This window comes from Mytilinidion resinicola (assembly GCF_010093595.1).
Source record: "Mytilinidion resinicola strain CBS 304.34 unplaced genomic scaffold BDZ99scaffold_28, whole genome shotgun sequence".
Taxonomy (NCBI): domain Eukaryota; kingdom Fungi; phylum Ascomycota; class Dothideomycetes; order Mytilinidiales; family Mytilinidiaceae; genus Mytilinidion; species Mytilinidion resinicola.
The window spans coordinates 390166-403317 of record NW_022985464.1 but is presented as its reverse complement, the minus strand read 5'-3'; the positions used below and the strand labels follow the sequence as shown (position 1 = coordinate 403317).

General features: G+C 48.0%; 5 protein-coding genes across 5 annotated transcripts; 3 read left to right on the top strand and 2 right to left on the bottom strand.

The window, feature by feature from the left end:
• The first annotated feature begins 4453 nt into the window (after positions 1 to 4453).
• On the top strand, positions 4454 to 6144 carry BDZ99DRAFT_468510 (uncharacterized protein). The gene has a single exon (XM_033721264.1). The coding sequence runs from the start codon at positions 4596 to 4598 to the stop codon at positions 6045 to 6047; it is 1452 nt and encodes a 483-aa protein (XP_033570138.1). The 5' UTR covers positions 4454 to 4595; the 3' UTR covers positions 6048 to 6144.
• A 119-nt stretch (positions 6145 to 6263) lies between these two features.
• On the top strand, positions 6264 to 7375 carry BDZ99DRAFT_427727 (dephospho-CoA kinase). Its single transcript, XM_033717166.1, has one exon. It carries the CDS (start codon positions 6405 to 6407, stop codon positions 7200 to 7202), a length of 798 nt encoding a protein of 265 aa, XP_033570137.1. The 5' UTR covers positions 6264 to 6404; the 3' UTR covers positions 7203 to 7375.
• BDZ99DRAFT_468508 (RNA 3'-terminal phosphate cyclase) lies at positions 7373 to 8829 on the bottom strand. Its single transcript, XM_033721263.1, has one exon. It carries the CDS (start codon positions 8637 to 8639, stop codon positions 7428 to 7430), a length of 1212 nt encoding a protein of 403 aa, XP_033570136.1. The 5' UTR covers positions 8640 to 8829; the 3' UTR covers positions 7373 to 7427.
• Positions 8830 to 8965: 136 nt separating this feature from the next.
• Positions 8966 to 10693, top strand: BDZ99DRAFT_468507 (uncharacterized protein). Its single transcript, XM_033721262.1, has 3 exons — positions 8966 to 9025; positions 9082 to 9937; positions 10000 to 10693. Exons 1-3 carry the CDS (start codon positions 8989 to 8991, stop codon positions 10499 to 10501), a joined length of 1395 nt encoding a protein of 464 aa, XP_033570135.1. The 5' UTR covers positions 8966 to 8988; the 3' UTR covers positions 10502 to 10693.
• On the bottom strand, positions 10635 to 12710 carry BDZ99DRAFT_512261 (nonsense-mediated mRNA decay protein). The gene is made up of 5 exons (XM_033724615.1): positions 12429 to 12710; positions 11985 to 12379; positions 11875 to 11931; positions 11733 to 11820; positions 10635 to 11681 (listed from the first exon to the last, which is right to left on the bottom strand). Exons 1-5 carry the CDS (start codon positions 12532 to 12534, stop codon positions 10768 to 10770), a joined length of 1560 nt encoding a protein of 519 aa, XP_033570134.1. The 5' UTR covers positions 12535 to 12710; the 3' UTR covers positions 10635 to 10767.
• Positions 12711 to 13152: the final 442 nt, after the last annotated feature.

The following is a 13152-nucleotide window of genomic DNA, read 5'->3' as shown; positions in this document are numbered from 1 at the left end:
AGGGCCTAGAGGGTACTACTATTAGTTAAAAATATTAAAAAGCTATAGAAGCAGCTTTTAATAGATATCTAATTCCTAATACTAAGGTTAGTAAAGTATTATAACTAATACTAGAGTGTTGCACTAACCTTTAGAAAAGGGGATAGAGTCTACCTACTTTGCAAAAATATTAAGATAAAATAACTAAGCGTAAAGTTAAACTATATTAAGATTAGACTATTTAAAATATAGAATATTATTAGCCTAGTAAACTATAAGCTTAGGCTACCTAATAGGATAAAAATACACCCGGTCTTCTATATATTGCTACTAGAACCTGTACTACCTAATACTAAGCTAGAAAATAATATTAAGATTAATAATAATAATAAATATAAGGTTAAGTAAATCCTAGATTCCTAATAATATAGTTAGTAAAAGAAATACCTAATTAAGTAGAAAAAATACAGCACCTCTAAAAATATATAGGAACTAGTTAAAAGTTTAGTAAACTATTAGGAACTCCTGCAGCAGTTTTACCGCTAGAATCCGGAATAGCCTAGAATAATAGCAATATTACGCCAGCTAGCTAGGAAGAATCTAATAGATTAAAGGACCTAGCAGAACTAAACACCTTAAAGAAAGGCGAGGCTTCCCTTTTAATATACTCTTATTTTTTCTACTTAGCCTTCTTTTAATTATCTTTCTTAAGCTCTTCTAGAGTTTTAAAACCGCGATATATTATTTCTTTGCTATACTTCTGCAATAGCTTTTTTTAAGAATCTAGATAACTAAGTTTTATTATAGCAGCCTTTTAGGTATTTAGAAGGGAAAATAGGGCTGTATAAGTTTCTAACTTTTTATAATAAAGCCTATCCTTTTTATAAGCCAGTTTTTACCCTAATAGGGTTAGATAAAAAAGGGGTATATATAATAATAGACTATACTAACTTGCAGGCAGATGCTAAAATACTAGCAATATTATAGTTTAATTGCTGCGCCTAAACATAGGCTGCATAATAATTAGAGTTAGATATAGAAACTATATAAGATAAACCCTAAAACTTGCACCGGGAATAAGGTATAACTTTTTAACTAAACGTATTAATATAATTTATAAGTATAAAACAGCTTTTTTATTTCTTAGCTTTTAAAGTATTAGATATTATAAAAAAAGAAATAGAATAGCATAATAACAGCCTAATAGATAGGGTATTACCAGCTATTTATCTAAAACCCTACTATAGAAATACTTTTAGGCTAAAAGCCTTAGAAAAGAGAGTAAGTATTATAACCTGCAATATAAACCACCTAAGCGCAGAGGTACTTATAGAAATAAGTAGATAGATTAGACTAATTATATAGAACTAGGTTATAGGACTAAAAAGGTTATATATTAGATATATAGGAATCCTAGATTCCCTAATAAACTGCTAGTAGATAGGAATAATCTAAGAATAGGATATTATAAGAATAGGGTTATATAATAGCTTATTAGGCTTATAAAAAAGGTAAGTATAAAGCTAAGAAAGCGCTTAACCTGCTTAAGGCACTTAAAAGCCGTAAGCTTTATAAGTTAGATAAGTAAACAGGTTTTTTAAAACGGAGCTTTTATATATAAGAACGCTTTTTTATATAAATAGGAACCTTATATTTAACTTAAGACTTTAATACTACTTATTAGAAGTAACTACCCTATTTTATACCTAAAATTGATTTTACCTTACCTTTTAAAATCTATTGCACCCCGATAACAACTTAACCTATACCCTGCCTTAGTGTATAATACTTAGAAAGTATAGAAGAAACAACCTATTATAGGTTATATTACTTTCTTAGTAATAAGGTATATAGGCAGCGTGTATTCGCAGTTTAGATCTTTAATAAATTCTTCTTATACTTAATATAATCTATTATTTCAGGCCTATAGCCCTTACACCTAATTTATATTACTATTAGGGCCTTTACTGCTATAGCTATATATATTATATTTCCTTAAGCTTTTAATTTGCTAATACTTTTCCTTATATTTTTTATTTCCTTTATTAATTCCTTTTATAGCGCGTTTTTCTATTTATCTATAGTTCTTTATATATAGTAGAGTTCTTTCTTAGTATCTATAAGTCTAAAGAACGTATTATTAATATATATAACTATAGCCTAGAGGAAATCTATACTAATAGTATTAAGGGGCTAACTCTATAGGGCGTTTTATATTTATTATACTTTATTAAGTGCTCTTATAACACTTCTATATATATTAAAAAGGGGCTTTTAGTTATATTATTATTATAGGTGTTGTTATTATTATTATTGCAAATGCAATCTAAGGTTAGGGGTTGCGGGAAAGATTTAACCTACTGCATGTTACAACCCGTAATACGAACCACCCGAGCGCAGAGGCACTCGCGGAGACAAGCAAGCAGATAAGACTAATCACGCGGAATCAGGTCACGGGACCAAGGGGGTCACGTGTCGGACGCATAGGGATCCTGGATTCCCCCACGGACTGCTGGTGGATGGGAACGATCTAAGAATAGGACATCACGGGAAAGGAAACACGTGATGGCTCGTTAGGCTTATGAAGGAAGTAAGCGTAGAGCCAAGAGAGCGCTCGACGTGCTCGAGGCACTCTGGAGCTACGAGCCCAGCGAGCAGAACGAGCAGATAGATTTCTTAGGAGTTACCTTTTGTATTTAAGCACACTCCTTTGCATAGATAGGAACCTCGTGTTCAACTCAAGACTTCAATACTATCTATTGGAAGTAACCCGTCTTAGACCTGAGATTGATTCTTGCCTTACCTTTGGAAGACTATCGCACCCCGACGACGACTTGACCTATACCCTGCCTCAGTGTATGACACTTAGAAGGTATAGAAGAGACGACCCGTTACACTGCAACACCACCACCGCTGCCCGGAGGGCTTTGTAATTGCGTACGATTGCTCTAAGTGCCTTAAAGAGCCCATTAGAACTCCCTTTGGCTTCGATTTCCAACGGCTTGTTAGGACGACTGCATCGTGTTTTTTATTTATAATTATCTAAGTTAAGTTTTAAAAGTGCCGGCTTTTTAAGCATATACTTCTAGGTAATTAGGGTTAGATTAATTAGATCTGCTTATAAATAAAGCCTGCCTTATATAATATTATAGACCTGCTTTATATCTAGTTGCCTAAGAGGCATGCACATTATTATAGTGTAGTTTGTTCGGACGCATTTAAATGTGTTATTGGCTGCCTTAGTCTGTTATTAAAACTTATATCAACTATATAGGGCTTCTCTAATTTAAATTAATACCTTAGATACTGGTTCTACACGCTGAGGACGACTAGATCTGGGTGCAGCACTCTTGTGTGCAAGAAGGAGGTCGATGTTGGTGGAGTTGGCGCGTTTGTGGGCTCTCGAACAGACTGCATAAGCGCCAGCTGCTGTTACATCCTTTAGCGGGCTGGCAATGTCGGGAAAACTGAGCCCATCGTGGAAGCGATATTGAAGAATGATTGCACGGTAGTTATCACTAATTTCAGCCATTGCGTGGTAGAGGAATCATGCTTCAATTTTGTTTACATACTCCGGAAATTGGCGATAGTGGCCCGTACTCAACAGACTTTTGCAGTCGTACGGCAGAGATGCACGTGCAGATAAACGTAAGGGTGAATGTTCGGAGGCCTTCTGCCGGACCTCCGAGCCAATCAGAAGCGGTAAAGTAGGGGGTGTATGATCATTCGAAAGGGGGTGCACGATTATTCATTAGGGGGTGTACGATTAGCCCTCCCCAATAGAAATTCAACAATACTTAACCCTTTGATCAAGGGTCCTAAGATATTAGGTTCAACCCTCGCAGTCCAGGCTGCGTATCGTATCCATGAGTGAATGCATTAACATGCGCGCCTCCAACAGTTGCTCGTACCCGAAATATCTCATCGCCTAGAAAGTAATCAAGCAAATTTGTATAAGTCATCTCGATTTGAATGCTGGGCTGATTCGGTTGGATTGCGATCCTGGATTGCTATGCAGGAAGGGTGCGGCACAGCATCCATTAGCCGCCCAGGACGAATATGAAACCTCCAAGAGTGGAAACCATGAGGGACACCATCCTCCCGCGCTCTTAAAGACTCATGCCTGGGATTGTATTCCTTCAATCGCGCTTCTTTTGATTCCTCGGTCTCATCCAGTCATGTTTCCACCCCAAGTCTCCCATGATGTTGTCGCCATAGAAAACCCGGACCCTGGACCCTACGACTCTCCCAACGAGTTGAAGAAGAATTCTCCGTACAAGCATTGGACGAAATACAACGCATTCTATGGGCTTTTTGTGCCTACAGTTATATCAACGTTACTATTAGCAGCAAACTCCTTGCATTGGACCATTTCTGGACATGCGTATAACTTCATCATCCTGCATCGGGCATCCGTCGGGTTTGCGGTACAGCTACTATCTTCTCTTTTCGGCTTAGTTCAAGTCACGGCCATATGTCGTCTGATCAACTATGCAACTCGCTTGCGTTTCAACAAGTCAGTCGTTACCCTAGATGTCCTCCGAGCATGGATGGATATAAGCATACCGCGAGTCGACTGGGACCTCCCATTACGACTGTTCTTTCCTGTCCTCATTATGGCTTCTTTCGGGGTTATCCCTTCTGCGTTGTGGGCCGGCGCCATAACCCCGATCCTGACGACTGATGCGACTGTGGCTACACTCCAGCTTCCAAGCTACTCGAACGTCTCTTTAATCAAGGAGTACCCTTCCGAGATTCGACAAGGAGGACCCACTCTCCGCACTACGCAGGGGTATTTCACCTACAACGTGGGCACTCAACTTGTTGGAGACATCCTATCCTCAGGGGCGTCCGCCACCACCTTGGACAAGAGTGTCCGGCAACATTCCAAACTCGACAACACACAATTCAGTTACCTAGGTCGTTCATATGGTGTCGGTAGTTCTGTTGGCCTGGGCGACGAGAACATAAGAGCCTTGGAGCTGGCAACGGGATACACCTACCAAGAGTCAGGCTATCTTCCTGAAGTCTCCTGCACCTACAACTCCAGCACTGAATTCATAATTACGAAAGATGTCGACCAATGGATGTGGATAGCCGGCGGATACCTCCCCGATAGCGTCGAAGACGTTACTGTCATGCAGACTGTCGAGTACAATAACTACGTAGGCCACTACTCCGACGCTATTGTTGCAATAGGAGTTTCACACTCGCCTCTATCAGAGCGACGATACCTCGCTATTGCCTCTGGCAAAGACTATGCGTTCCTCAACACGACTCAATGCTCCTTCGAGTTCACACCGACTCTTTTCAACATATCTGTCAATCTACCCAATCGCACCATTGCTGTGACTCCTGGCCAGCGGATCCCAGACTTCAATCCCGAGCGCAACCTCACCCGCACTGTCGTTCGCCAGTTCTCGCTGCTGTCCAACGACCTCACCAACTTGTATGTTTCGTTGCTGGGGGATTCTCTTAACTCCAGTATCGCAGCATACAACATGTCCATGAGTGCTTCGAACGCAACGAACACGGAAGCTGATGCTACTCTCGCTGGCCTAACAAATTCTATTACTGCGATGACCGATGATATGCTATCTGCATACGCTGCGGCACAGCTCATGGTCGGCCAATTCTCAGAGTCACGAACAGCGAAAGTGAACAGGAACGCACTGCGATTTGGTCAGCCAGCCTACGTGTATGCTGTCTTTACGGTCAACTTTGTGGTTCTGCTAGCTGTAGCCGCAGAATCGGCTCGAACGCGTGCTTGGATGAGCTTAGGAAGCTTCGACTTTTTGGATCCAAGAGCTTTGATTGTCGCCGCGTCGAGAGGAGGAGGGATGGGCGTAGCAGATGCAGTTGACGGTATGGGGGCGGGCATTGTACCCAAGAAGGAGAAGGCGAAGAAAATGTGGCTGTTTAGCGATCGAGATGAAGGGATCGGCGATGTGTCCGTAAGACTTGTAACCAAGGACGGTGATAGGTTTGGGATTTCTTTGGGTAGAGGAAGAGTGAGTGAGGACGAGTTGGAGAGTAAAGTTGCTCATGTTGAAGGAGGCTGGATCTAGATTGTATTTTCGGCGTTTCATATTAATGATGTAATGACACTGCTAGCTTTTCCATAGATACTCATATCTAGCCACAATTGACGAGGGTGATACAAACTGAAGACGTACCTGCATGCATCAATCACGTGCCATGCTAAAATGACCTGCTTTCAGCCCTACAGATGCCGCCATCCTTCGCTCCGAGGTTCCCCGCCAACCCCATAGCTCTCCCCCACAGCACCATTCACCAAGATGTGACCACCCCACCGTCTGGGCTTGCCCACCCATCTCCTCCCAGCCCAAACAACCCCAACCCTCCACCAAACACCCTCCCATCCACCCCAACCTCCGACCTCCAACTAGCGCACAACCACCACCATGCTCCTCCTCGGCCTGACCGGCTCCATCGCCACGGGCAAATCCACCGTCTCCGCCCTGCTCTCCAAGCCGCCCTACTCCCTCCCCATCATCGACGCCGACCAGCTCGCGCGCAAGGTCGTCGAGCCCGGCACCCCGGGCTACGCCGCCATCGTGCGGCACTTCCAGCCCACGACGCCGGACCTGCTGCTGCCGGAGCCCGCGCACGCGCGGCCGCTCAATCGCCCCGCGCTGGGCCGCCGCGTGTTCGGCGCCAGCGACGACCGCGTGCGCGACCGCCAGGTGCTCAACGGCATCGTGCACCCGGCCGTGCGCCGCGAGATGTACAAGCAGATGGTGTGGGCGTACCTGCGCGGCAGCTGGGCCGTCGTGCTGGACGTGCCGCTGCTGTTCGAGAGCGGGTGGGAGCGGTATTGCGGGAATATATTGGTTGTGGGGGTGAGGGACCCGGGCGTGCAGATTCAGAGGTTGAGGGACAGGGATGCGCATTTGAATGAGGAGGATGCGAGGAATAGGGTCTTGAGTCAGGGGGATGTGGCGGAGAAGGCGGCGAGGGTCATGCGGAGGGGGAAGGGGGCTGGGGCGGTGGTGTGGAATGATCGGGGGAAGGAGGATTTGGAGAGGGATGTGGCGAGGGTCATGGAGGAGGTTAGGAGAGGGAGTCCGGCGTGGTGGAGTACGTTGCTGTGGGTTTGTCCGCCGCTGGCGGCGGTGGTGGGGGTGGTGAGTTGGTGGAGGATGAGGAGGGTGCAGTTGCAGTGGGAGGAGGAGAAAAAGAGGGAGAAGGCGAAGCTGTGAGGGGAGGGGATGTTGAGTATACCATGAGCAGTAGACGAATGGTTGAAGCTTGCTAGAAGGGTTTATATATACTCCAGGCTTCGTGTACATGTGTCACAAATAATGTACAAGAGCTGTAGAGTAGTTCAAGTTATAGAAGACATCATATATGAAGGGCACTGTTTTCTTCTGGCATAGTCATTAAGTTGGAAAAGGGATATCATTATAAAAACATTGCCTCACAACTCACGCAATCTTCCTCCCCACGTTACCCACTCCCCTTCCGACAATACTCACCACGATGTCCTCACTTCCTCCTCCAGCATCCCTCAAGCCCCACGCACTGCATCCGAACTCCCTCAAGTCTCTGCCTAGTCCAATAATCTCTTCAGAGCCAACCACATTTCTTCCCATCTGCAGCCTCCCAACGTCGCCGTCTCCCATAGCCATGAGCATCAGCATCGTCGGTGCCGCAATCTTACTCACACATCCACCTGCTGCTACCGTTTCCAGTAATTGAAATGCACACTGCCGTCCCACACTCTCCGGTGGCTCTCCTCCTTCAGGTGGACTACCCACATCCGCCGAGTACAGGCACCCCGTCGACGTCTCTGCCACCAGCAGTATCCCAAACCCAATTCCCAACTTCCTCTTCGCGCCCGGATTGCTCCTATCTTGCGACGGTAGTAGCGGAGCAGGAGACACATCCGACGCAATGAACGTATCTTTGCATAGCTCGTTCAACACACCCCTCGCCGACTCAATCATGCGCGCATTATTCGCCGCCGCAACTCCAGTCGCATAAGCCACCCCTCTTATCTTCTTCACCCGTCCCGGATTCATCAGATGCAGCGTCTTCGGTAACCGCACCTGGTGTCCAAATATCAATTGAACCTCACCCGCACCGCCTTTACCTCCAGGACCCGGACACGAGCGCTTCAGTATCCGTAACTCGATGTTCCGCTCCACGCCAAACTGCGCGAAAAGCGGGAGGATAGCCGTGCGCACCGCATCCACAGAAATATCCCCCGTCGGCGTCGCAGATGTGATACATCCCGCACCAGTGAAGATGACGTTGACCGGTGCCTTCGAGAATGGCGCGAGAAGGCAGAGCGGGAGTAGGAAGTAGCTCACGCCCCTCGTGCAGCCGGCTTCGAGCTCATGGCGCAGCACGCCGCCAGCGGTGCCGAGTCCGGGCGCGCTGCCGGTTATGAGGCCGGGGCGGTAGACGAGGGTGGTGCCGGTGTAGTCGAGGTCGATGCTGGAGCCATTGGTGATGGAGTCGAGGAGGCGGAGGAAGGAGACTTCGTGCGGCGCGAAGCCGGTCGAGGATATGCTGGTTGAGCGGACTTGAGAGATGCGGATAGGACGGCCGGTGAGGGTGGAGAGGACGAGGCGATTGATGAGGGACTTGGAGCCTGTGAAGCGAAGAGGGGGTTGGGAGGGTCCGGTGGACATCGTGGCGGTAAAGGTGTATTTCTTTGGTGGTGAGATTGAGTTGGAGGTGCTACAAAAAAAAGTTGAAAGAGGTGCGGAAGACCTCCGCATGTATTTACTGCTTCAGTCTTGATCGTACTAACTCCAAAGTTTCATGAGTAGATCTGAGGTACTCTTTTATACCAGAATTCTTGTTTATAGCCGATTGCTTCAATATTGCGTGAATGATCGAGGATAGATGTGCCTGTGGTCTTGATAGGTCTCCTACCCCACTAAATTTTCGTTCGACTAGCGCCGCAGGGACCGAAAAGTTCGAGCTTTCGAACCTCAACTCTTCGACCTCCAACACAAATTTCAAAATACAACCACAATGGCGCCCGAACTCACCAAGGCGCAGAAGCGCAAGAGTAAGCTAATTTGTTTGCATTCACGCTGCCATTCAATAAGCTAACGCATTTCCTAGGCACCACAGACACCTCGCCCAAGACCAAGCGACCGAAGAAATCAGAAGCACCTGCGACAGAATCTGCGCCCGAGAAGGCGACAAAAGAGGAAGGAATTGAGGTGGTAAAGAAGGCGTCCAAGGAGAAGAAGGTACCTAAGGAGAAGAAAGTGCCCAAAGACGAGGTCGCAAAGCTGGAAGAGAAGGTCGAAGTGAAGGAGACGAAAGCGCCGAAAGAGAAAAAAGCTCCCAAGGGAAAGAAAGCCCCCAAAGAGCCCGAAGTCGCTGGAGAGAAACTATCGAAGAAGGAAAAAACTGCAACCAAGGAGATAACCGCCAGCAAAGAGGATAAGAAGGCGAAGAAAGAGAAAAAAGACAAGCCCGCTTCTACGGTTCTGCCCAAGCGGGCTACAACACCGGATACAGCCTCTGATATCGAGGTAGTTACTGAGACGGTGCCCAAGGCTAAGAAGGAGAAAAAAGTCAAAGCTGTTCCCAAAATCCCCGCCAAGCGCGCTATCACCCCGGATACCGCCTCCGATGTCGAGATAGTCACTGAGAAGCCACCTAAGGCTAAGAAGACGAAGGTCGCCGCTACTGAGGATAGCAAGAAGAGCAAGAAAAGCAAGAAGGAGAAGGTTGTTGCGGTTGTAGTAGAAGAGTCCGACAGCGATGTCGAGGACGACCAGACCGCCGCCCTCCTCGCCGGCTTCGAAAGCAGCGAAGGTGAAGCCGCTGCTGAGAAGGCGGAGAGCGAGGATGACGGCGAAGGTCTAGACCTAGATCACTTGCCCGACGTCCCCGCCTCCGATGCCCTGAAAAGGCAATTGAAGCAGGCCGGCCAGAGCGGCGGCGAGCCAGGTGTGATATACGTTGGGTAAGCCCCCCCATCCCACCCCCTAAGCCTCACTGAAACATCCCATCCCTAACACACCACAGCCGCGTCCCCCACGGCTTCTACGAGCACCAAATGCGCGCCTACTTCTCCCAATTCGGGCACATCAAGCGCCTGCGCCTGTCGCGCAACAAGCGCACGGGTGCCAGCAAGCACTACGCCTTCATCGAGTTCGCCTCGGCCGACGTCGCCGACATTGTCGCCCGCACCATGCACAACTACCTGCTCTTCCAGCGCCTGCTGCAGGTGCGCGTCGTGCCCCCGGCGCAGGTCCACGAGGAGCTGTTCAAGGGCGCCGGCAAGCGCTTCAAGAAGCCCGCGCCGCGCAATGCCTTGTGGCGCAAGGACTTGGAGCACGGCGCGGACAGGAAGAGTTGGGTTGGGATGGTCAAGAAGGAGCAGCAGAGGCGGCTGGGCAAGGCGGAGAAGATGAAGAGCGTGTTTGGGTATGAGTTTGAGGCGCCGCCGATCAGGGAAGTGGACAATGTGCCGGTTAGGACGAAAGCAGTGAAAGCTGCAGTAGAGACTGCAGTACAGGCTGCTTAAATTGCTTTTGTGTGTGGCACTCAAAATGGGTTGGTCGGCGTTTGCGGCTCTCTTTGTCTTGTAGGCTGCACGTTTTATATGAAAGCCTAGGAATTCGACGACTATTGCATGATTGGAGCTCACTTGTAGACATCATATCACTCTTGCTAGATTGTGGAATTGTTTTTATGAAGGTTTTTTCCCTCAACCGCAATTAACTCCTGTGACGGAAAGGTAACTGGGTATAGTCATTTTTGAAGATGGGCCTTGCCGCTAGCTCCTATACCTCAATGCACTTCCACCCCATCCCCATCCGCCATCGTCAAATCCTCAAACTCATCCAGCAACTGTTCCATCGGTATAACGGGACCTTCCTCGTCATCATCATCACTCTCCTCCATCGCGTCCACTGCCGCTTTGTCCGCCTTCGCCTGCTGCTGTGCCTTGTACACCGCCAAGCCAGCCCTGAGTTCAGTATCTTCTTCGACGTCCCGAAGGAACATCTCGAAGTCCTGCTCCATACGTGCCTGGTCCTGTTTCCGTGGTGCCATCTCCGACTCTTCCTTTGCCATGCGCTTGAGACGCCAGTTGCGACTCTTGCCCTTCTTGCGTCGCGGGTAGTGCTTCTTCACTAACACTACATCCGGGATAGTGCTCGCGTACTTAGACTCTTCAAGAGCGTCGAAGTGCTCGTTGTTGTAGTTTGTGCCAGTGATGAGGTAACCCATGACAGAGTCGCCAGGGTGTAGTACACCGCCAAGATGCGTCCGGGTGTAGAAGGTTGCATCGTTAGCGCCCATGTCAGAGGCCCGCGCGACAGTAGCTTCAGCGAGAGCAAACCGACCCTTCGAGGGGCCGAGTGGTTCAATGTCGAGGACAACGAACTCGACGAGCTCCTGAACGTCGGCTAGAGGGCGGAACGGAGCTCGCCAGTAGATTTCTGTGGAGACATCGGCGGTCTGTAAAGTCGTGACATCTATTAGATTCACTGAGGTTCCTATCCGGTAGCAGAGTGTGAGGGGGTTGACGTTTCCGATGGACTTGGCGAGCTTGATAGGAAGGGCCACCAGATCGTCTTTGCAGATGGGGATGAGCTCGATGGAGAAGGTGAATTTGTATTGACTTGTCGATGTGTGAATGTCTTTGCTAATGAGCTCCGATGACTTCTTCATGTTGCAGGGAACAACCGATTTTAGGAAGTCTATAAGATGGTTAGTATTGGGATATCAAGTTTGCATTTCCAGTAACATACCAACGAATTTCTCAGCAGAATTTCGTTGTGCAAAGAAGAAGTCGATGCCCTCTGATGACTCTTTGATGTTGATCGCATTGTTGTGTGCCTAGGTATCAAAGTTAGAACGCTTTTTTTGCTTGAAAGGGGTAGCATAAAATACCTGGTGTTTTAGGATGAGCTGTTCCAGGAACAGGAATGTGCGCTTATGGGGAACTTTCTACGATGAAGTCAGTTTAGACACAACATGAAGCAGACACTGGCGAGACAGACCTGCCGAACTTGGACCACCGCCCTCCAAGTATTGTGTGTGTAACTCTTCGCACACTCTGGGCACTGCTGCGAGGCCTGCACAAACTCCACATCAAACGTCTGCTGTAGAATAGCTCCTTCGAACTCCGACTGTATTGTGATCTTCACTTTTATCCGCCTCGAATGCGGCTCCGTCCAGATGAAAGATGCGTCTGTGAGTCGGACCTTGTTTATGCCACGAAGCTTTCGAAGGCAGATAGCGAGTAGTGCTTGACTCTCCATTTGAGCTACGAGCCATTGATTCGGAGGTGAAAGCCATCGGTCGCAATCGCGGCATTGGTGGAGTGTGCCTTCGCGCTGGATTCCTTGGGTGATGTCGATGGTGGCTTTTATGCAGTCGCCGCATAGTGCGCCAGCTATTCACTATTAGTATATAAGAAGAGGCCTTTGTCGTAGGAATGCTACCTGAGACTGTGCCGTCGATGGGTGCTCCGCAGTTACAACAAAGGATAGTAGCAGTCTTTCCAACTCCCGGCTGGAAGCTGATGGGCTGGTCAACCTCCATAGACATGGTGTCGAAGTTGAGGCTGGGTGGTTGAATAGGATTCTCTTCGAGATGCTCTGGCTGGTCACTCGCCTGCTTCGTGAAGTCAGGCCTGAGGCGGTTCCCAGTGATCGTGCTTTCGGGAACTCCCCAGCTGTGTAAGAGCGCCGTCGAGTATATGGTGATGTAGTAGGAGTGTGAGGGGTTTGGTTTTCACAATGACGAGGGGCGATATTTTTTCGAGAGTCAATATTCGCCCCACCAAAGCCTTATCAATCAATCGACCAGTCAATCAGCACGTGACATTCACGAGGACCAGAAGATGGTTCCAGAGCAGAGCTATGTAGAGTCAGGATCTGGATTTGTGTACACTCGTCTGACACTGCCTGAAGTACTTCAATAAAGTAATCAAAATTCTGGACAGACGTCAAGTTCCTCTGTTCAAGCATTGACACTGCTTGGGTCATAGATCAGTGTAGCCTGAAATGCTTCTAGATATCATAGAGAACTCATATACTTCAAGTTATCAAGCTCACGGACACTACCGTCTGAGGTAGGTCAGCAAATTTGCCTCTGGTTCAAGGCAATACGATTCCCTCTCGTAGAATCTGTTGAAGGGTTTCGAGGGGCCTCAGACAGCGACAT

Coding starts and splice junctions, on each gene's coding strand:
- BDZ99DRAFT_468510 (XM_033721264.1), top strand. CDS start 4,596: ATGGCTTCTTTCGGGGTTATCCCTTCTGCGTTGTGGGCCGGCGCCATA.
- BDZ99DRAFT_427727 (XM_033717166.1), top strand. CDS start 6,405: ATGCTCCTCCTCGGCCTGACCGGCTCCATCGCCACGGGCAAATCCACC.
- BDZ99DRAFT_468508 (XM_033721263.1), bottom strand. CDS start 8,639: ATGTCCACCGGACCCTCCCAACCCCCTCTTCGCTTCACAGGCTCCAAG.
- BDZ99DRAFT_468507 (XM_033721262.1), top strand. CDS start 8,989: ATGGCGCCCGAACTCACCAAGGCGCAGAAGCGCAAGA. Junction 9,026..9,081: donor CAAGGCGCAGAAGCGCAAGA/GTAAGCTAATTT, acceptor CGCATTTCCTAG/GCACCACAGACACCTCGCCC. Junction 9,938..9,999: donor CCAGGTGTGATATACGTTGG/GTAAGCCCCCCC, acceptor AACACACCACAG/CCGCGTCCCCCACGGCTTCT.
- BDZ99DRAFT_512261 (XM_033724615.1), bottom strand. CDS start 12,534: ATGTCTATGGAGGTTGACCAGCCCATCAGCTTCCAGCCGGGAGTTGGA. Junction 11,932..11,984: donor CGGTGGTCCAAGTTCGGCAG/GTCTGTCTCGCC, acceptor ACTTCATCGTAG/AAAGTTCCCCATAAGCGCAC. Junction 11,821..11,874: donor AGCTCATCCTAAAACACCAG/GTATTTTATGCT, acceptor TTTGATACCTAG/GCACACAACAATGCGATCAA.